Source organism: Oryctolagus cuniculus, chromosome 11, assembly GCF_051225735.1.
Source record: "Oryctolagus cuniculus isolate XC-2025 breed Fujian yellow rabbit chromosome 11, ASM5122573v1, whole genome shotgun sequence".
NCBI lineage: Eukaryota > Metazoa > Chordata > Mammalia > Lagomorpha > Leporidae > Oryctolagus > Oryctolagus cuniculus.
This window is the reverse complement of record NC_142877.1, coordinates 104,244,296-104,266,880: the sequence shown is the minus strand read 5'-3', so window position 1 is coordinate 104,266,880 and position 22,585 is coordinate 104,244,296. Positions and strand designations below refer to the sequence as shown.

The following is a 22,585-nucleotide window of genomic DNA, read 5'->3' as shown; positions in this document are numbered from 1 at the left end:
CAACAGTATTTAGAACTTCGATTCAACAAATGTGTTCGTCTCTGTGGAACAGTCCTCTTCATTGTTCAAACAGTAAGTAACTCACTATTAGTTTATCCTCTATTCGACAAAAAAATTTTTTTTGACAGGCAGAGTGGACAGTGAGAGAGAGAGAGAGAGAGAGAGAAAGGTCTTCCTTTGCCGTTGGTTCACCCTCCAATGGCCATTGCGGCTGGCACGCTGAGGCCGGCGCACCGTGCTGATCCGAAGGCAGGAGCCAGGTGCTTCTCCTGGTCTCCCATGTGGGTGCAGGGCCCAAGGACTGGGGCCATCCTCCGCTGCATTCCCAGGCCACAGCAGAGAGCTGGACTGGAAGAGGAGGAACCGGGACAGAATCTGGCGCCCCGACCAGGACTAGAACCCAGTGTGACGGTGCTGCAGGCAGAGGATTAGCCTATTGAGCTGCGGCACCGGCTATCTGAAATACTTCTAACCATGTCATCTGGGTTCTTCTTAATTGGGAAACACATGAGAGATAACAAAGAGATTGAAAATATGAGAAAGCAAAAAAGGAAATACACTTGTCACTAAATAGCATTAATGTTTAAGATAATTAAACAGTGTTTCAGCAATGCTTTGTTCCCTGGAAAAACGATTGAAGCAAGAACTAAATATTATATTGATCAAGCAACAGATATGTTGTGTTAAGAAAATATACCTTTTCCGGGGCCGGCGCTGTGGCGCAGTGGGTTAAAGCCCTGACCTGAAGCGCCAGCATCCCATATCGGTGCCGGCCTAGTCTTCCTGGCTGCTCCCCTTCCGATCCAGCTCTCTGCTATGGCCTGGGAAAGCAGTAGAAGATGGCCCAAGTCCTTGGGCCTCTGCACCCGCTTGGGGGACCCAGAGGAAACTCCTGGCTCCTGGCTTCTGATTGGCACAGCTCCGGCCATTGCCGCCAACTGGGGAGTGAACCATCAGATGGAAGACCTCCTTCTCTGTCTCTACCTCTCTCTGTAACTTTTTCAAATAAATAAAATAAATCTTTAAAAAAAAAGGAAAATGGACTTTTCCCTTATACCATTTTCTCTGATCTTGACCAGGGTAGCAGACATTAAAGGTATTTCAAGGAGACAATAATTGTGGGGACTTTGGTAGCTGATAATAGGAATTCTTACAAAAAAGAAAACAAGTTGAATACTTCACAGTATTTTTGAAACATGTTGAATTACAAGTCTGAAAATCTAATGAGGAGTTAGGAGGATGACCTGTGGTCATGTTTTGAAAGCTTCAACTCAGACAGAATAATGATCGAAAAATGACTGTATACTAATGACAAAATAATGACTGAAAAGGTAGCTTGATTTTGCAGGAAGGGAAATTTAGCACTTTCCATTTGAAGTATTTATGGTGCGTCCATAGATCTAAACATGTAATATAATCACACATGCAAATAGTACACGATGTAGTTTTTGCACAATATGTTTTTACAGAGAAATCATAGAATTAGTTAGTTCCTATGTGATATATTTGAATGATAAAGTTTAATGGAAATGATATTTCGAGAAAAAGACTGCACTTATCTTACTGTTATACTTCAGATCAACAAGTGTTTATCAGATGTCTAGATGAAAAATAAGTGAAAAAAATGGTGGAATATAATTTTTTTGGATTTTAGGTTTTTTTTTTTTTTTTTTGAAGCATGATCTCTAGTTCTTGTAACTGTGACCTTATTTGAGAACAGTGTCTTTTTTTAAATTTATTTGACAGGTAGAGTTATAGACAGTGAGAGAGAGAGATGGAGAGAAAAGTCTTCCTTCCATTGGTTCACTCCCCAAATGGCCACTGTGGCCAGCACTGCACCGATCCAAAGCAAGGAACCAGGTGCTTCCTCCTGGTCTCTCATGCGGGTGCAGGGGCCCAAGGATTTGGGCCATCCTCCACTGCCCTCCCGGGCCACAGCAGAGACCTGGACTGGAAGAGGAGCAATCGGGACTAGAACTGGCATCCATATGGGATGCTGGCGCCACAGGAGGAGGATTAACCAAGTGAGCCATGGTGCCGACCCCTGGATTTTAGGTTTCTAGTGCAAATTTATACGTTTGTTTAAATGATGGTCATGCAAACTTTTAAAAAAACACTTCAAAAAATTACGGTTTCTCAATTACACAGTGATTAGTTTGAAGATATGATTGAAGGGCAGTTCTATTTTAAATTTATATTCTTTTAAAATGTATTTATTTACTTGAAAAGCAAAGTGATGGTAGAGGGAGATACAGAGAAACAAAGAGAACTTGCATCTGTTGGGTCACTCCTCAAGTACCCATAGTTGTCAGAACTGGACCAGGATAAGGCTAAGATCCAGGAACTCCTTTTGGGTCTCCCATGTGGTGGCAGGGACTTGGGCTATCATCATCCAGGATGCTGGAGGAGGCAGGGCTCAAAAGAGGCGCTCACGTATGGGATGTGTATATCCCAAACTGCGGCTCAACTTGCTGAGCCACACTGCCTGCCCCTCTTTCTTTTTTTTTCTGATTGTTTTAGATTAGGAAAATTGATTTCAAGCTTGACTTGGTGAATCAGTGACCATTTACACGAAGTACCACATGAAAAGTCTGTATCTTTATACAAAATTGATCATGGGAGATTTTTGTAGCCTATGACCAAACCACAAGCAGACCAGAGTCAACGTTATTATATAACATTTTCAAGTTACAAAAAAACAAAATTTAAATGTATTAAAACCGTAGCTTTAATTCATAATTGAATTTATAGAAAAAAATCAATATTTTATAATTCAAATACGTAGTTCATATAATTCATCTGACTTTCTTTTCCCCTCTAGATTCTGTATACTGGAATTGTGATTTATGCCCCTGCCCTGGCTTTAAATCAAGGTACATTTTAGAGTTGCTAATTATCTAACTTACATTTGGGGGATGATTTTCAGTTAGTTTTATTCTGTCCTTGGGAGGTGGGAAAAATGCTTCCAGTAACTACATCAGCTTTACAAGGAGGGCAGAGGGGGTTCAGTGGCTACACCCGCTTCTTCGAGTTTCTGGATGGACAGCTCCAAAACATCTGTAGATTAGTAGAAGGCATGACCTCAATAGGTAGTGTCCAACAGCCACTCTCCAGGCCTTCAGAATAATGCCCCCTGTCATCTAAATCATGAATGACTACACTCTGTCCTATACAATTCTGATCAGATCTATTGTAAAATCTAAAATGGAAGGGAAAAAGGGCCGTGCGATTTGATATATCAGACTGCTCCTCGTGACACAAGGACAGATGACTGTGATGTCCTTAGAAATATATTTATGAAGATTATGCTTTTTTAATTTTAATTTTTAAGCAACTTATTAATATATTATATTCTCAGGGTCACAGCAAATGCATGATAATTACTACAACAAAATTCTTTTCAATTCTCATGATAGTGTGTTAATACAAAGAGAACAGAGTCCATGTAATTCACAGGTACAATTCAAGAATATAATGATACTTCTCTTGCTCCCTCCTCCTTCCTTCCATCCCTCCTTTCTTTCTCTCTCTTGCTCTTTCTTACAAAGATTATGTTGATCAATAAATCACCTATACTCTTCAGATTTGGGCATTTAAGAGCAGTGTAACAGGGATACTTTATTGAGGCAAAGGTTTGTGTTAGTAATATCTTCAAATGGCTTTGGGGAAGTCCTAACTCCTTTGAAGTCTTATCAGTTGGAAGTGAGTTTATCTCTACAACTTCCTTGTAGACTGGACAAGTGGACTCTGTGATGGAAAGAATGTGGTACAGTTCCTGGAGTTAACATAAGATAGAGAAAACCCGCTAATTCTATACTCTGATTTCTTGATTTTATGATAGATATGATGGTAATTAACACTCAAGAATACAAACTATAACAGTATTATTACAAAGAAGAGCTCCATTGTATAATGTGCTCTTGAACTCTCAATTCAAGACATGTTTCATTGTCAATGTTACAAACATCAGGAATGAGTCATTTCATTTCTCAAGAACTGAGCTATAAACTTCATAAGTTACCTATTGGGTTTAAGTGTAATTAAAGATGTTAGAGTTTTAAAGTACAATTCTGGGAGTAATCAAAACACTGGCTTCAATCTGTGAAGAAATCAAGCATTCTGTTCTTTTTTTCTTATTTTTTTAAGATTTATTTTATTTATTTGAAAGGCATAGTTACAGAAAAAGAGGGAGAGAAAGAAATCTTTCATCCTCTGGTTCACTCCCCAAATGGCTACAATGGCCATGGCTGGGACAGACTGAAGCCAGGAGCCAGGAGCTTCTTCTGGGTCTCCCATATGGGTGCAGGGACCCAACCACTTGGGCCATCCTCTGCTGCTTTCCCAGGCTCATCAACAGGGAGCTGAACTGTACGTGGAGCAGTGGGGCACAAACCAATTCCCACTTGGGGTGCTGGCGTTGCAGGCAGCAGCTTTACCTGATACACACTATGCCAGTTCTGTGCTTCTTTCTAATAAACTCCCCTATTATCTCTAGCAACCACTTTCTTTCTGATTTTTGTCAGCAGAAATAAGTTTTCCAGGTTCTTTGGTTTTATATGAATAGAATCATATAGAGCTGTTTGGTATCTAATTTTACTTGGTCAATAACATGTTTTTTTGAGTCATTCAGGTAGAAACCACAATCATGTCCATGTAACTTATCAAATACAGTTTTAAACTCCACTTAAGCTCTAATTTTAGATAGGTGAGTATAGATAGAGGTGGGTGCCCAATAAATGATAGACATTTACCCCTCACTAATTTTTGAGACATATTTTCATTATGCATTTTCCTTCTACAGTTACGGGATTTGATCTGTGGGGTGCAGTTGTGGCAACAGGGATAGTCTGCACATTCTACTGCACTCTGGTATGTCAAGTTCATTATTTCCCCTTTTACTCCCTCAATTGCTTTGCAAGGTTGCAGCTCTCATTAGTTATGTGCTACAGACTTTTTCTTCATAGCTACTCTCCTACTCCTGACCTGCCACAATATTAGCTTTTTGGACAAAATATTTGGTCTAAGGTAGATTCTTATCTTTTGTAGAATATGGATAAAAACTGATTTTTTTTTCTTTGTAGTGGTCCTTAGTCCTGTATCCTGACTCACCCCACCGCGATTTTTTTTTTTTAAGTATTTTATTTACTTGAGAGGTAGAGTTACAGACAGAGGGAGTGACAGAGAGATAGGTCTTCCATTCCCCAAAGCTGAGCCAATCCAAAGTCAGGGGCCAGAAGCTTCTCCCAAGTCTCTCACATGGGTGCAGGAACCCAAGCACTGGGGCCATCTTCTGCTGCTTTTCCAGGCTATAGCAGAGAGCTGGATCAGAAGAGGGGCAGCTGGGACCGGAACTGGTGCCCGTATGGGATGGCAGCACCACTGATGGAAGCTTAGCCTATTAAGCCACAGCACTGGCCCCCCAATTCACCCTTACTGTTGATAGGTTATTACACCTGCATTCATATTAGTCTCAGCTTAGAAGCATGTGATAGCTTTCCACTGCTTAAAGGCAGAGGTGACAAAACATATAGCAACCAGTAGGACACAGAGCTGATATTTTCATGGATGCTGGTCCTTGGTAGTGGTGCAAATCTTATTGAATCCCTAATATTTTGGATCTCAACCCTTTAGTTATTGGATCTTGTAGAAGATGGGGTCCTCAGGCAGGGGCTGTTTCAGTCCAGAGAGGTCACAGGAGCCAGAGCGGGAATACTTGGGATGTTTGTGGCAGTGTCTAGTACAAAAAACGTTTAGTATATTAACAATCAATGTTACCTTCTAGGTGCTTACTGATTAAATACCAGCTTTGCTGATAGAATAAAATCATGATATTGACTTTTGGGATGTGACTATGAATTTTCATCCCCCAAATATCCACATACTACTCCACCTCATGCAAACATGTCTGATCATATTTAATATTCCATGTTCTTGGGCTTCTTTATGCTTTTGCCCAAGTTGTTTTATCTACTAGAAAAGTTTTCCATCTTGGCTTAATTAAAAAAATTCTTTATTTTATTTTATTTTTTTTTTATTTTTTTTTGACAGGCAGAGTGGTCTTCTTTATTTGAAAGTTAGAGTTAGTGAGAGAGAGGGAGAGCGCGCGCGTGCGAGAGAGAACTCTTCCATCTGCTGGTTCACTTCCCAAATGACTGAAACAGCCAAACCTAGGCCAGATTCAAGCCAGGAGCCAGGAGCTTCATCCAAGTCTCTTTAATGAGCATTTGGGCCATCATCCACTGCTTTCTTGGTGCATTAGCAGGGAGCTGGATTTGAAGTGAGGCAGCCAGGAATTGAATGGGCACTCATAGGGGATGCCAGCATCATGGGTGGTGGCTTAACATGCTGCACCACTACTCTTTCCCCCTTTACTTATGTATGGAAGCTTCACTTGAATGACTTTTCTATGATGGTTCTGCCAACCTGACAATCTCCTTTGAGTGCACTTCTTGGACAACATATATATTTTCTTCACTGTTGTTTAGTGATAGTATATAAGCATGTAGATACTTACTAATGTACAAGCAGTGATCTTAATGAACTTTCTCCTTAAAGGGTGGTCTTAAAGCAGTTATCTGGACAGATGTTTTTCAAGCTGGGATCATGGTGGCTGGATTTGCATCTGTGATTATACAGGCTGCAGTGATTCAGGGTGGATTCAGCACTATTTTGAAGGATGCTTATGATGGCAGAAGATTAAACTTCTGGAAGTAAGTTATTTATCTCTTGTTAATAGAACACATATTTTGTTTCTTCTGTAAAAATGATCTCTTTATTGAAACAGTAGGTTTACATTAGTCAACAAATCAACAAAACACTAAGGATGTGGTACTGCAAATTGAAGCTGTTATGTGAATGTGTAGGAGGTTTCCACTACTTGGGTAAGGGGTTAATCCAGTCAGATGGTACTTACCATCTGAGAAGGAGTATTTTCTTGCAGGTATTACAGTCTGGGATAGGTTAAAGGTGGAGTGAAGAGAGAAGTGAAGATATGGTGGAAGGATAATAAAAGAAAGCTTCTTAAGAGTCCAGTGCTAGAAGACAGTATTCTGTTTGACAATTCCATTTCAAGCAGTCTTGAGAATTTCTCTTCAGTTATTACCCTGGCTGTGTTATATAATTAATATATGAGTATTTTAAAAAGTTTGAAGAATGTAGAATCAAAAGATAAGTTTATTTTGGTACAAAAATTAGAAATTCATGCAGATTTCAGTGAATCAACTTCAATTGTTTTCAGTATTTTTTCTCTTTTTAACCCAAGATTCGGTTTCTATGGAAGAGAGTCCCCCCAGTTGGCTTATCTTGAGCCATTGTTACATCCCTGGCTAGGGAAGAGCAAGGCAGAGCAAGATATTTAGATTGATAGCCATTTATACTATTTAATCAAGAAATGCTAGTTACCAAAAGAGGGGAATGATACCAAGAATTAGAAACAACCAGTAACTGTTTTTGATTTCTCCCAGCTCTCTTCTTGGTAGGGAAAGCTGAGAAGAGAGGGCATGGAATCAATCATTTTTCTGCAAAATTGCTTAACCTTGTGTAGAGATTATATAAAGGGCACAGAAACTTCGCCACTGAAGTGACAGCTTATATATCAATGAAAGATTCTAAAAAATAAAAGGTTAGACATTTTTATGACCTTAGTTTTGAAGGTATTTAATGATTTAGTAATAATAATGTTTCAGACTTTTAAAGAGTATCCCTGTTGTTCTGAAATGGTTTGAGAATGAAGGGCAAATAACTAATCTGTTTCAGATAAATGTAAAGAAGGGGGATTTTTGAGTTGGTATTTTTCTGTATAGCCTATTGTTGGCCTATGCAATGTGTATGGCCTAAAATCATGAAATTAAATGTTTAAAATCTTGTTTTATTTCATTCAGAATGTTCCAGACTCCTTTTGGCTCTTGATTTCCATTAGCCAATACAGTGGCTAATATTTCTATAACAGAAAAGGTCACTTACTCTTGAAACTCTTAGACTTTGATATTAAATGTTAGGCAATATAATAGAGGCTCTCACATTTCCACAGGAATGTCAGGTTGGATGTGAAATCAGAATATCTTTCTCAACTGATCTCCAATGTAAGATATTTAAATGGGTTTGCAAAATTTTGTAGTTTTCAAAAAACAGAAGCTTGTTTTTCAGAAAGTGTACAAGCTCATGTCGTATGCCAGATATCAATAGATCCATTACTTCTAAAATGACACATTAAAAAACAGTTACAAAGTATTTCAAACATGGAAGTTGCGCCTTCTTTGTCACAATATTTTGGACTTATGTACATGTCATAAAGTGGTTTTGAACTATTAGTGTTTAGTTTGTGCATACAGCATTCTCAGAAAGCATGACTGTAACATGGTCATCACTATGAAAGAACGTGAAGGCAGGAAATCGCCTGATAAAAAGTACAAAGGAAATCCAAAGTAAACAATATATAAAAAAATGGCAGGGCCAAGTCATTACTTATCAATAGTTACCTTGAACATAAATGGCTTCAATTCTCCAGTTAAAAGAAACAGAATGGGTGAATGGATTAAAAAACAAAACCCATCTATTAGCAGCCTACAATAAACACATCTCACCAACATAGATACAAGCAGACTGAAAATGAAGGGATAGAATAAGATATTCCATGCTAATGAAACAAAAAAGTGCCTGTGTAGTCATAATAATATCAGAAAAAATAGACTTTAATACAAAAACTGTTAAAAGAGACAAAAAAGGGTACTGTGTGATGACTAAAGGATCAATCCAACAGGAAGATGTGACTTTAATAAACATATATGCACCCAATCACAGGGCACCTGGCTATTTAAAAGAAATGTTAATGGATCTAAAGGGAGACACTGACTGAATGAAGCACAATAGTAATGGGGGAATTCAATACCTCATTTTCAGCAACGGACTTATCAACCAGACAGAAAATCAGCAAGGAAACAACAGAATTCAATACTATAGACCAAATGGTCTATAGTGATATCTACAGAACTTTTCATCCTACAGTTGCAGAATACACATTCTTCTCACCAGTGTATGGAACTTTCTCTAGGAGAGATCACATGCTAGGACATAAAGCAAGTTTCAGCAAATTCAAAAAAATCGAAATCATACCATGCATCTTCTTTGACCACAATGGAATGTATATGGAAATCAACAACTCAAGAATATCTAGAACATATGCACACCCATGGAGATTGAACAACATCCTCCTGAATAAACAGTGAGTCATTGAAGAAATCAAAAAAGAAATAAAAAAATTTATGGAAACAAATGAAGACAACAACAATAACCAAGATGGAAATGGATCAGTAATAAAGACCCTCCCAACAAAGAAAAGCTGAGGATCAGATGGCTTCACTGCTGAATTCTACCGGACATTTAAGAACTAACTCCAATTCTTCTCAAGCTATTCAAAATAATTGAAAGGGAGGGATACCTCCCAAACTCCTTCTATGAAGCCTGCATTACCTTAATTCCTAAACTAGTAAAAGATACAACAGAAAAAGAGAACTACAGACCAATTTCCCTGATGAACATATATACAAAGATCCTCAACAAAATACTAGCCAATAAAATCTAACAATGCATCAGAAAGATCATTCACCTAGACCAAGTGGGATGTATCCCTGGTATGCAGGGGTTCAACATTCACAAATCAATAAAGGTAGTACATCACATTAACAAACCAAAGAACAAAAATCATATTATTATCTCAATAGATGCACAGAAAGCATTTGATAAAATCCAATACCCTTTCATGATGAAAACCTTAAGCAAATTGGGTATAGAAGGGACATTCCTCAATACATAAAGGCAATTTATGACAAACCCATGACCAGTATCCTATTGAATAGGGAAAAGTTGGAAGTACTCCCACTAAGATTCGGAATCAAACAAGGATGCCCAATGTCACCATTGTTATTCAATATAGTCCTGGAAATTTAGCCAGAGCCATTGAGAAGAAAGAGAAATCAAAGTAATACAAATTGGAAAGGAGGAAGTAAAAATATCCTTATTTGCAGATGACATGATTCTGTATATAGGGGATTCAAAAGATTCTACTAAGAGACTATTGGAATTCATAAAAGAGTTTGGTAAAGTGCCAGGATATAAAATTACACAAAAATCAATAGACTTTCTATTTATTTATTTATTTATTTTTGGATAGGCAGAGTGGACAATGAGAGAGAGAGACAGAGAGAAAAGTCTTCCTTTTTTTCCATTGGTTCACCCTCCAATGGCCACTGTGGCTGGCGCGCTGTGGCCGGCGCACTGCGCTGATCCAAAGCCAGGAGCCAGATGCTTCTCCTGGTCTCCCATGCGGGTGCAGGGCCAAAGGACTTGGGCCATCCTCCACTGCCTTCCCAGGCCACAGCAGAGAACTGGACTGGAAGAGGAGGAACCGGGACAGAATCCGGCGCCCTGACTGGGACTAGAACCTGGGGTGCCAGCGCCACAGGCGGAGGATTAGCCTATTGAGCCACAGCGCTGGCCACAAAAATCAATAGACTTTCTATACACAGACAATGCCATGGTTAAGAAAGAACTTCTAAGATCAATGCCATTCACAATAGCTATAAAAATTAAATATCTTGAAATAAATTTAACCAAGGATGTCAAGACCTCTATGATGAAAATTATAAAATATTAAAGAAAGCAATAGAAGAAGAAACAGTAAATGGAAAAATCTTCCATATTCATAGATTGGAAGAATCAATATCATCAAAATATCCATAGTACTAAGAGCAATTTACAGATTCAATGCAATAACAATCAAAATACCATTCTTCTCAGATCCAGATCTTAGATCTAGAAAAAATGATGCTGAAATTCATTGGGAACAGTGGAGACCCCAAATAGCTAAAGCAATCTTATACAACAAAAACAAAGTCAGATGCATCACAATAGCAGACTTCAAGATATACTACAGGGCAGTTATAATCCAAACAGCCTGGAACTGGCAAAAAGTATATGGATAGGCCAGTGGAGCAGAATATAAATGCCAGAAATCAACCCATGCAGCTACAACCAACTTACCTTTGACAAAGGAGCTAAAATCAATCCCTAGAGTAAGGACAGTTTCTTCAACAAATGGTGTAGAGAAAACTGGATCTCTGCATGCAGAAGTATGAAGCAAGAAATCTATGACCTGATATCATCAAATTATTAAAGAACATTGGGGAAACCCCGCAAGACATGGGCATAGGCAGAAACTTCTTGGAAAAGACCCCAGAGGCACAAACAAGCAAAGCCAAAATTCACAAATGGGGTTACATTAAATTGAGAAGGTTCTGCACTGCAAAAGAAACACTCAGCAAATTGAAGAGGCAACTGACAAAATGGGAAAAATTATCTTCAAACTATGCAACTGATAAAGGATTAATAACCAGAATATATAAAGAGATCAAGGAACTCCACAACAACAAAGCAAACAACCCAGTCAAGTAATAGGCAAAAGACTTAAACAGACATTTTTCAAAAGAGGAAATCCAAATGGCCAACAGACACATGAAAAAATATTCAAGATCACTAGCTGTCAGGAAAATGCAAATCAGAACCACAATGAGGTTTCACCTCACTCCTGTTAGAATGGCTTGCATACAGAAACCAACAAGCAACATATACTGGTGAGATTTGTGGGAAAAGGTACCCAAATCCATTGTTGGTGGGAATATAAACTAGTTCAGCCACTGTGGAAGACAGTATGGAGATACCTCAGAAATCTAAGTATAGACCTATCATATGACCTAGTCATCCCATTCCTGGGAATTTACCCAAAGTAAATGAAATCAGCATATAAAAGAGTTATCTGTACCCTCATATATATTACAGCACAATTTACAATAGCTAAGATATGGAATCAACCCTGATGTCCATCAATGAAAGACTGGATAAAGAAATTATGGGATATGAAAACTATAGAATACTGCACAGTGGTAAAAAGGAAAAAAAGAAATCCTTCGGGCCAGCACCATGGCTCACTTGGTTAATCCTCCGCCTGCGGTGCCGGCATCCTATATGGGCGCCGGGTTCTAGTACCGGTTGCTCCTCTTTCAGTCCAGCTCTCTGCTGTGGCCCAGGAGGGCAGCGGAGGATGACCCGAGTGCTTGGGCCCCTGCACCTGCATGGGAGACTGGAAAGAAGCACCTGGCTCCTGGCCTCGGATCAGCACAGCGCTGGCCGTAGCGGCCATCTGGGGAGTGAACCAACGGAAGAAAGACCTTTCTCTCTGTCTCTCTCTCTCTCACTGTCTATAACTCTACCTGTCAAATAAATAAATAAAAAAAAGAAGTCCTGTCATTTGAAACAAAATGGATACAACTGTAAAACATTATACTTAGTGAAATAAGCTAGTCTCAGAAAAGCAAATGCCATATTCTCCTTCTTCTGTGATAACTTATAGAGTACTTAAGGGGTAATCAATAGAAGTGAAATAGACACTTTGAGCTGTGATGACTTGGAACAGCCCTTGTCTCAACTGTTGAGGAACAGATTTTTTTTTTTCATGATGAAATCTTTGCTTAGTGTAGGATTAATCTTATGCATATAAAATTAATTGAAAGTAGATCTTAATAAAAAATAAGAATGGGAATAGGAGAGGGAGAAAGAATAAGAGTGAAAATACTGGTGGGAGGGAGGGTGAGGCAGGAAGAATCAGTGTGTTCCTAAATTTGTATGTATGAAATGTATGAAATTTGTATACCTTAACTGTTTCTAGGTAAAAAAAAAAAAGAATAAAGCAGAAAATTGAAAGCATAATTGTAATGCTATATGGTAATTTTAGAAAATGAAGGCCTTTGAATTGCATTAATTGACTGCCTTCTTGATCTTGAATAGAAATTAGAACTATGGCTTTTGTGTGATAGGAGAGGAATAATATATAAACAAAATGTGTTAGTTCAAAATTTGGTCATTTCATTACCATATCTACCGCTGTGCATACCTACTGCACTTAGGGATCTCCCCCACACCATGTGTGTGTGTTGGGCTTTACTCTGATTACAGTGTAACAGATTTGTGTAAACAACAGTTTCCTAAGACTATGGGAAAATGATTTATAGAAGTGCTTGGAATGATTACCATATTCTTTTTCTTCCAGTACTTTCTAGAATTTCTGTATCTCTGAAAATAATGATTTTTATGTCATTGAACTTCAGTTACAAGTATTTCTATAATTTATGCTGCTTAGTACTATTGGACATATTTATGTGTGTATGCAAGTGTATGTAGGAGAATTTTCATTGTTCTTTTGTAAACAATTCAGTTATATTTTCTGTTTCTTTTCATTTAGTTTTGATCCTAACCCATTGCAAAGACACACATTCTGGACAATTATTATAGGAGGGACCTTCACGTGGACCAGCATCTATGGAATCAACCAATCTCAAGTACAGAGATATATTTCTTGTAAAAGCAGATTCCAAGCAAAAATGTAAGTTGAATCATGGTGGATGAATCATTAATAACCATGAGCTGTCTTTAAAAATGCTTCTCTAAGTCACATTTATCTCACATTTATTTCTTTTGTATCATGAAATTCTAAGGCATAAATGATATTCTTGGTTACAAAAGGATTAGCAGAAAAAAGTAGTTCTGTATGTTTGTATGTTTTAAATTAGATATTTTAAAATATTTTTAATTAAAATGTTTTTATTTAAAAGAATTTTTAATAGACATTGAAAAACTTTACATATTTAGGGGGTACTATGAGTTATTTCAACACATATGTACATTGTGTAACATCCAAAGTAAATGTATCTCCTCAAACTTTGAACTTTTCTTTATATTGAAAATTAAGTAAAAACAAATCTTATCAAAGAGGAACTTATTATGCATCTGTTTGTGTTAGGACCTGCGAGAGATAAAAAAAATTATATATCTTTTTTCATGAGACCACATCAAATTGGGAAAATATATGAAACATGTGAAATGTGAAATAATAGAAAGATGTAGCAGATCCATAAAATAATAGAAGAAATGTTCCTAAGTATGTACAGTACCTTGTATTTTATTTTCAGATGCAGTCATGGGTTTATAACCCTGTTTAATACTTGATGCTTAGATGATCCTAGGAAAATGATTAATTTCTCTGAACCAGTTTCTAAGACAATAAAATCAGCATGAGAAATACTATATATCTCATGGAGATTTTATCATATACTAGTTTTGGCACACAATGGTTAAGGGTTCAGAAATGTGAATTCCTTTTCCCACTTCAACTGCTGTAATTTGAAGGCAGAGGGTAGGTGAGCGATCTCTGTTGACTCAGCAGAACAAGCAGAATTGGGGCAGGTGGACAGAGTAGGAGGCTATTCCAGGTGGGTAGAATGATTTGGACAAAAGTAAAGATGAAGCAAGAATGGCGTGGTCAAGGACTCTGAAGCCCATCTTGAGTTAAGTACAGAGTGGTTGCTGGTTCTTCTTCTGGAAGCTCAGATCAGCTTGGTGAACTGAACTCTCCATGCTGATAAATAAGGCTGGCTCTGCCCACGTGTGTTAGGTACTTTAAACAGATTGAGTAAGCATACAGGGTTGTTGGAGTAGAAGAAAGAGTGGCAATATTATATGCTGAACATTGTTCAAGAATAAAAGTCTCCAGGAAATAAAGATTTATAGTTCATTCTTAATGCATGGTCTTATAAACCACATTTAAACTTGTTTGGTGAGTTGCTATGTAGATGGTAACAATGTTTAGCAGTTAATAGTTGGATGCATTTCTTTTTTAAAGGAAAATGAGTAATAGTCAACTGCTCTGTTGACTATTAAAATCCCTATTTCGTGACATGAGGCCTTAAAGTAGTATAATTAGACGCCATTATAATTTTGACAATGCCCATGGGATTCCAACAAGGAAGATACACTCATTCTCTGGTAAAACATCATAAATTCCAAATATTTTTAGATACATTATTGAATGACATTATACACAAAAGATTAGACTAGAATAAAATAGCATTTTTGATAACCACAGATAATGCATATTTATTGAGTATAATCATGAAGATCTCTCATGTTTGTGCAACAATATTTTTAATCTTCAGAACAGAAATTACAACTGTAGCTTGTGTTTTGTTTTTGTGTCTTCAGATCACTCTACATCAATCTTATTGGACTCTGGGCAATCCTTACTTGCTCAGTGTTATGTGGACTCGCCCTGTATTCCAGGTACCGTGACTGTGATCCTTGGACAGCCAAGAAAGTGTCTGCACCAGACCAGGTGAGTACCATGCCTTTCATACATGTGCATTAATAACACTCAAAAGGCTTAAGAGTTGGGAGGAGCCAGTGTTCATGTTTTTGTTAAGAAGCAACAAGTGGGCAACATAGAATCATCATTAATTTTTAAGAAGTGTTTGGGAAAAATTTATTTTAGCAGATATAGCAAGGCTGAAGAGCATTGTATATAACATTAAAATACTGACATACCAGGGAAAACTTCAGGCCCAGTATTTAAAAGAAATACCTCAAGGCTGGGATAGAAATGTGAACATAATTAAACACACACTCACACAAACACACACACACACGGGGCTGGTATCATGGTATAGCTGGGTAAGCCACTGTCTACGTTGCTGGCATCCCATGTTGATGCCAGTTCATGTCCTGGCTGCTCTACTTTCTTTTCTTTTCTTTTCTTTCTTTCTTTCTTTCTTTCTTTCTTTCTTTCTTTCTTTCTTTCTTTCTTTCTTTCTTTCTTTAAGGGAAAGAGTTTACTGGGGGAAACCCAACAGACTGGAAGGAAGGGGTGAAGAAGGAAAAGAAGGAGGAGAGTGTAAGAGAGAGAGAGACAGAGACAGAGGTCAAGAGACAGAGAGGAAGAGAGAGAGAGCCACGTGTTCAGGAACAGGTCCTTTTAAAACTTTGCCAAGGGACGGGCAGGGAAGTAGGGGCTACTCCACTTTCAGTCCACCGGCCTGCTAATGTGTCTGGGAAACTAGCAGTAGATGATCGAAATGCATGGGTCCCTTCACCCATGTGGGAGACCCAGAAGAAGCTCATGACTCCCGGCTCCTGGCTTTGGCCTGGCCCAGCCCTGGCTGTGCTGCGGCCATTTAGGCAGTGAAACAGCAGATGGGAGATCTCTGTCATTCCTTTTCTCTTTGTAACTCTGTCTTTCAAATAAATTCTTTAACTATACACACACAGAGTACACACAAGCCATGATACTGTAGAATGTTCTGTGAGTGCTGTTAGATCACTCACTTATGAACAACTTATCTTCTAGTTATTAAATAGTAGAGAAGCAAATCTAATAATTGAGTGTTTATTGAACACCAATTATGTTATGAGAATCTATGCTAAGAGCTTTCCATGCTTTATCTCATTTAATTCTCACAACCCTGTAACCCTAATTCTATAGATGAAGAAATTAGTCCCAGAGAGGGTATCTAAATTGCCCGCATCCACATTGCTAATCAAGAAGAGTAACTGGGAGCATTCATCAAGTCCTTACCATGGGCCAGGCATGATTATTCAGTGCTTGATATAAATTACAACCTTTAATTCTCAACAGCTAACCTCTGAAGTTGGTACTGTACTTATCTGTCTTCCAAAGAAGAGGAAACTGAAGCGTAGAGAAGTTAAGTAAGCGATGGCCTGGTAAACCTGAAGCTAGAATTCAAATCCAGAACTGCCTGACTCCAAAAGCCTGAGTTACTGCCAAAATCATGTCCTCAGACCATCTTGTAGATCAGATGCGCAGTGGCCTCACTAGAATGAAGATAAGCTAAATTTTATATTGGTGCAAATGCATCTTACATTCCCAGAAAGATACAACTTTGTGGGATTAGAAAATGAAAATTCTTTTGAACCGTATATCTCAGCCCTACTTAAACCTATGCCCTCATTTGGATAAACATGCTTGCCCTGTTCTCTCAGAGGATCCAAGAGTCTCACTTACTCTGAAGATGGAGGCATGTTTCTATTATAGTCCTCCAATCAAGAGTATTTTGTGATTTTTTTTATCTTCATTGTCTGTAGTTTGTAGCATAGAGACAACAGAGATTTTAAAACTGTTTCCCTGTACCCAGGGTTAAAAAACAAAACAAAAAACTAAAAAGCTCTGCAAGTTCCTACCTTTGAGACTTTGTCATAAAACACATCCAGGGATGTCTTACTTGCATGCACTTAGCATGTCCCAAGATTTCCCCCCTAACTGTATGCTTCCAGTACCTTTTGTTAGGTAATGGGTTGATCCAATTAACATTTCACTGCAGACACAATGTGAGTTAGACGCGGTCAATGGGAGATCATGTAAAAACCTTACCCTCAGAAGAGCAAAGATAGGGTTGTGTTACCCTCTCGTGAAACCCTGGGGAAGCAGGGCTAGTGCCTACATATAGTTTAACTACTTTCCTGCCTATCTGTCTCAACTCATTGATTCTACCAATATCTGAGTAGTCATTCAAATATGAAATAATCACACCAAAGTTTTTGAGAATATTGAAGTTAGGGTAGAAGATTTTGGACCTTTTTATCACTAGTGATGGATTCTTTCCTTTTGCTTATGTATGGAATGTTGCTTAAAGTTAAACTTTTAAAATATCTTGGAAAACTTGGGTCTTGGTTTCATGTATGGAGAAGCACTATTCCCTCTCTTTTTTTTTTCTGAGAAAAGAATTAGAAAGCTTTGGAGAAAGTGGAGGAAAATATTCCTAAACCAACCCAACACAGATCCTTGACAGTAGAGAAGTTCTTCCATAGCCCATCAATACACTACTGTTCAATGAGATCAAAGAGGCTGTAAAAGTGATAATATATGGGAGGCCTGGGCTTTAACCCACTGAGCCACAACACCAGGCCCCTATATGGCTGCCAGTTCAAGTCCTAGCTACTCCACTTCTGACCCAACTCCCTGCTGATCCATCTGGGAAGGCAGTAGAGGACGGCCCAAATCCTTGGGCTCCTGCACCCACGTGGGAGACCTGGAGGAAGCTCCTGGCTCCTGGCTTCAGATCAGCTCAGCTCTGGCTGTTGCAACCATTTGGGGAGTGAACCAGCAGATGGGGGACTTCTCTCTCTCTATGTCTCTACCTCTCTCTTTCTCTCTGTAACTCTTTCAAATAAATAAAATAAATTTTTAAAAAAGTGATAATATGGCATGTTATACATTCTGTACTGTAAGAGAAATAGTCAATAATGTTGTGATGCAAGTAAGAAGACACTTGTCCACTTAGGATTTTTGTTTGAAAGCAAGAGAGAGAGGGAGAGAGAGAGAAGGGAGGGAGGGAGGGAAGGAGAGAGGGAGGGAGAGAGAATTCTTTCATCTGCTGGTTCACTTCCTCAATGCCCACAACAGCTGGAAGTTTTCCAAGTCCAAGCCAGGAACTGTGGACTGAATCTGGGTCTCACCACATGGGTGGTGGCAGGGACTCAATCATTTGAGCCATCACCTGCTACTTCTGAGGGTGCATATTAGTAGGAAACTGGAATCAGGAATTGAGCTGGGAGTTGAACCCAGGCACTTGGATGTGGGAGGAAGGCATCCTAAATGGTGTTTTAACTTCTGCACCAAATGCCTGCCCCAGGACTCTTGGTTAAAATAATTTTGCAGAAAGATTGGCATATATACAGTACTGAAATCACATACCTGCCCATTTTGATTTAATATTTATTAAAAAAATAAGTTATCAAAAAGCAAGTTGGTATCAAAGACTTTCTTAAAAGAAGCATGTTCCAAGGATTTCCTGAGGTCATCCTCCAACCACATCTCCCATTCTATGTGCCTAAAATTCCATCTTCAGTCTTGAGCATTGACTGAAGTTCACAAAATGGTCTTGAGCCATCTTGTAAAGAGGCTATTTCTTATTTAAGCACAGCGGTGTGTAAAAAAATTCCTTTAAAATGATTTATTTTTTTATAGAATAATAGCTACTTTTATTGAGCACTCAGAATAGGCTATATTCTATACTAAAAGCTTTACCTAGATTATATAAATTAACTTTTACAGCAACTCTATGAGATTGGTTTTACAAATTAAGGAATTTAGACTTAGAAAAATTAAATAATCAAAGCCAAATTTGAATCCATAGCTTGTTTATATTGAATATTTTGCTATTCATTTTTGTAAATGTTAGCAAAGAGTTTAGTTTTAGATATTTGGAAATTTCAGTTATGTAGGATATGTTCCTTCATTTCTGGAAGAACACAAGATACAAAAAGTATTAATTTTTATTCAATAGCAAGTAGTACTTGGGAATAAATTTTGGAATTTTTCAGCTCATGCCTTATCTGGTACTGGACATTTTGCGAGATTATCCAGGAGTTCCTGGACTTTTTGTGGCCTGTGTTTACAGTGGAACATTAAGGTATGACTCACGGTTTCCTTTTTGGAATCTTTCTTTTATTATTAGTTATTTTGGGGGATAGAGCTAAATTAACGAGAGTGGCACAAATTGTCCTATGTAGGCAATGCATTCTATTAATCTGACTCTTAGGCCTTTTGGCTAGCACACTGTTATCATCAGACATCACTTTTAATTAAGTTTCTACTCTTGAATACAACATTGCCTGTTCTACAAGTTCACCATAATGATGATCACTTGATGGTAGCTTTCACTGGTTATCAGAAATATGTGCCTACTGTTTTGGTTTAAAATAGGCATATGGATAAAGCATGGTCTGCTGGCAACTTAGGATTAAATTTCATATATATATATATATTGAATAATATATACTGCCTAAAGAATCTTGTGTTTTGTAATTGAACTTATTCCTTGCAGTTTCTTGCTGTGTTTGCCCCAGGGAATTATTATCCACACATCCAGCATATATTAGTAATGATTCAGGAAATTAATGTTGATATCACAGCATATGTTAGTGAAGAATTATGACAACTTTTTCTGTGTACAAGAAATAATGTTTTAAAGTTGTTATTTAATAATAACAATCTGCATAGATCCTTTTCATAGACACAGGATTAATTACAAAAATGGAAGCAACATAAATTTATCCTTCCTCATTTCCTGTTGAGCCTGTGGGTGTCGTCTAAATTATTCTTGGATGACAAGAGTTTTCAGAAACAGGATGCTGCAATCACTAAAACTAACTGGTGATAATTTAGAGGTATAAGTTTGCTTCCCCCTTCTTTCTCCCACTAAAAGTATTGTTAAGTTTATGTTACAAATGTTTTCTTTTCCCGCACAGCACAGTGTCCTCCAGTATTAATGCCTTAGCAGCAGTGACTGTGGAAGATCTTGTCAAACCTCACTTCAGGTCGCTCTCAGAAAGGTCTCTGTCTTGGATTTCCCAAGGAATGAGTAAGTTTCCTTTTGCATGATGCCATTTTAGCTCAGAGAGATGATTTTGGAGATGCTAGAAATTCTTTTCCCTGGAAAATACAGTGATAACTCTCGAGTGTGAATGTATGACTTACTGCAGACATGACCATATCTACAACCAAGATTTGGGACACACTTCAAACATTTAATTTTCAGTGGACCACAAAACACAATTTCCAGGCGTTCTGTTTGGTTATCTCTCTTCCTTAATTTCATTCTATCCCAAGTCTGTGTTTTCCTAGCCATAAGAAAAAAAAAATCAAACCTTTCATTTTCAACTTTACTTCACAATTCTAAGAAATACCTTTAGTTTGAAATCAATAACCATGCTTTTCCTATATTACCTAACAGGTGCAGTCAGTTTTAGGGCTGTATGTATGGATTGAAGATAAAGACACAGAATATTCTAATTTTTAACCCATCTTGATTTGTTCTGTCTGCTCACATACACTATCCCGGGGATAGTCCCCAAAATTGTTCAAAGGATTCTTAGCTTCTATTCTGAAATTGTAGAAGCATATTAAGGGTTATATATTAGCTTGAATGGAAAGGTGTAAGGGTTCCCAGTACTCAGATATCCCAAATGTAATATCTGACTCAAAGAAATCTGGCTAGTATACTTCCTCATTCACTTAGACATCTCTAGTATATGTGTTTTGGAATGAATAACCAACAAATTTGTTCTTTTTTAAGCAAATTTTTAACTTCAACCCAGTGACACTAATAAACTGTCAAAGAAACATCAAATAATACTGTTTTGAGTCTCCATTTTATGTTCAGTTACCATGACTGTAGCCTGAAATAAGTACCTAATTAATATTTTTCAATGTTCACGAAGTTTAAAAAATTTAAATAGTAATGCCTCATTTTATTATATACCTGGCTTGAATTCTGGAGCAAAATTTCAGAATGATAAAACGCTCCCTCTTCAAACATAAAGCCTGATATCAAGAGTTTGTACTTATGGAAATAGGCAAACATTTTCTCATTAAAAATTTTGGAAATAAAAAATGCTCCCTAAGGAGTAGATTGGTTGACTATGGAATTATTGACACCATATGGTTTAGTTGAATGAAGAGACATGTTTAAAGCCAGACAGATCTGGTCTCACTTCATAATTTTACTAGGTAGTAGCCTTGAGTGAACCTACTAACTTATGGGAGTCTTTCTTTCTTTATTTGGAAAATGGAACCCTTGCAGGGTTACCAGGAAGTTTTGAGATAATGGTTATAAATGAAAAGCACTAATTGGTCCTCAAGAAGTGATAGGGATGATTCATGACAGATAATCTCAACTAGAATAGATGAAATTTTCATTCATTTTGAGACATTATATAAAATCATTATCTTAAGGTATACACAGTAAAGACATCACAGAGAAGAACATGGAGGGTATTTGAGGTTTTTCTCTGATATTTTTGCATAGCAAAAATCATAGTGGTGACCATTAATGATCTATCAAATGGAGAAGAATCAAACTAAATATATTGGAAATATTATTTATATTGGGATTGAGAGGCATAAAAATCATTTCGGTAAGAGCTCTTTGTAAAACAATGTAAGATTTTTCATTCAGGTGCAATAAGATTATTTACTTACATACTTCACAAAGGTGTTTATTTGTAAGATAGGAACTGCATAAGGAATGCACTAATTTTATGATTAGCAAATTTCCCAATTTTACTGTATTTTGAATTTTGAATGTGGGAAATAGTATCAACTGATGTCAGGTGATTTCTGCTGAAAGGAATTCTTAAAATAAAGCTTTTTGGATATATAATTTAAAAAGTGATAGATGTAACGAGAAAATTTGGAAAGTGCTGAAATGTCAAAAGATAAAAGACAGTTCCCATGGTCTGAGCATCAATAGTAGCTTGAGCATTTCTAAAAGTTAAAGGGGACACAGCTTGGTAGAAGGGGGAATATGACACTGGCTTGTAGTTCTCTTTCTGTGCTACTTTAATAGGAAAGGCATGGGGGTGCTGACAGAAATTAAGGGGGCGCAGGGTAGATAACAATTCAAATGAAAACTTGGTTTGGATATTTTCTTCTCAAGAGAAATGAAAGCTGCAAGTGAGAAGACTTTAACTTCTGCTGTTGATTACCCTCCTTCCTCCTTGCTGTACACAGTGGAACTGAGTTCTGAGTTATTTTTGGCAGGCTGAAACAGACACCTGAGCCTCCCTTTATAGACAAATGTTTATGGAGGATTGAATTTATAACACAATAGTTCTTAGTTTTAAGATCCCTGTAGTTAATTCCAGGGATTCTTTACTTATATAACCTACTGTTATAACTAATCTTGGG

General features: G+C 37.5%; 1 protein-coding gene across 2 annotated transcripts in view; it reads left to right on the top strand.

Moving 5' to 3' along the window:
* Nucleotides 1-22,585, top strand: part of SLC5A8 (solute carrier family 5 member 8) — a 51,897-nt gene that overhangs the window by 5,998 nt on the left and 23,314 nt on the right. Inside the window, exons 2-9 of one of the 2 annotated variants that reach the window (XM_008256962.5) lie at nt 7-72; nt 2,822-2,873; nt 4,802-4,869; nt 6,556-6,710; nt 13,292-13,432; nt 15,088-15,217; nt 19,219-19,307; nt 20,146-20,258. In XM_008256962.5, the coding sequence (XP_008255184.3) occupies nt 7-72; nt 2,822-2,873; nt 4,802-4,869; nt 6,556-6,710; nt 13,292-13,432; nt 15,088-15,217; nt 19,219-19,307; nt 20,146-20,258 (814 nt within the window). Of the gene's footprint in view, nt 1-6; nt 73-2,821; nt 2,874-4,801; nt 4,870-6,555; nt 6,711-13,291; nt 13,433-15,087; nt 15,218-16,513; nt 16,712-19,218; nt 19,308-20,145; nt 20,259-22,585 lie in introns of those variants that run through there. The other variant, XM_089308862.1, reaches the window with a different exon arrangement.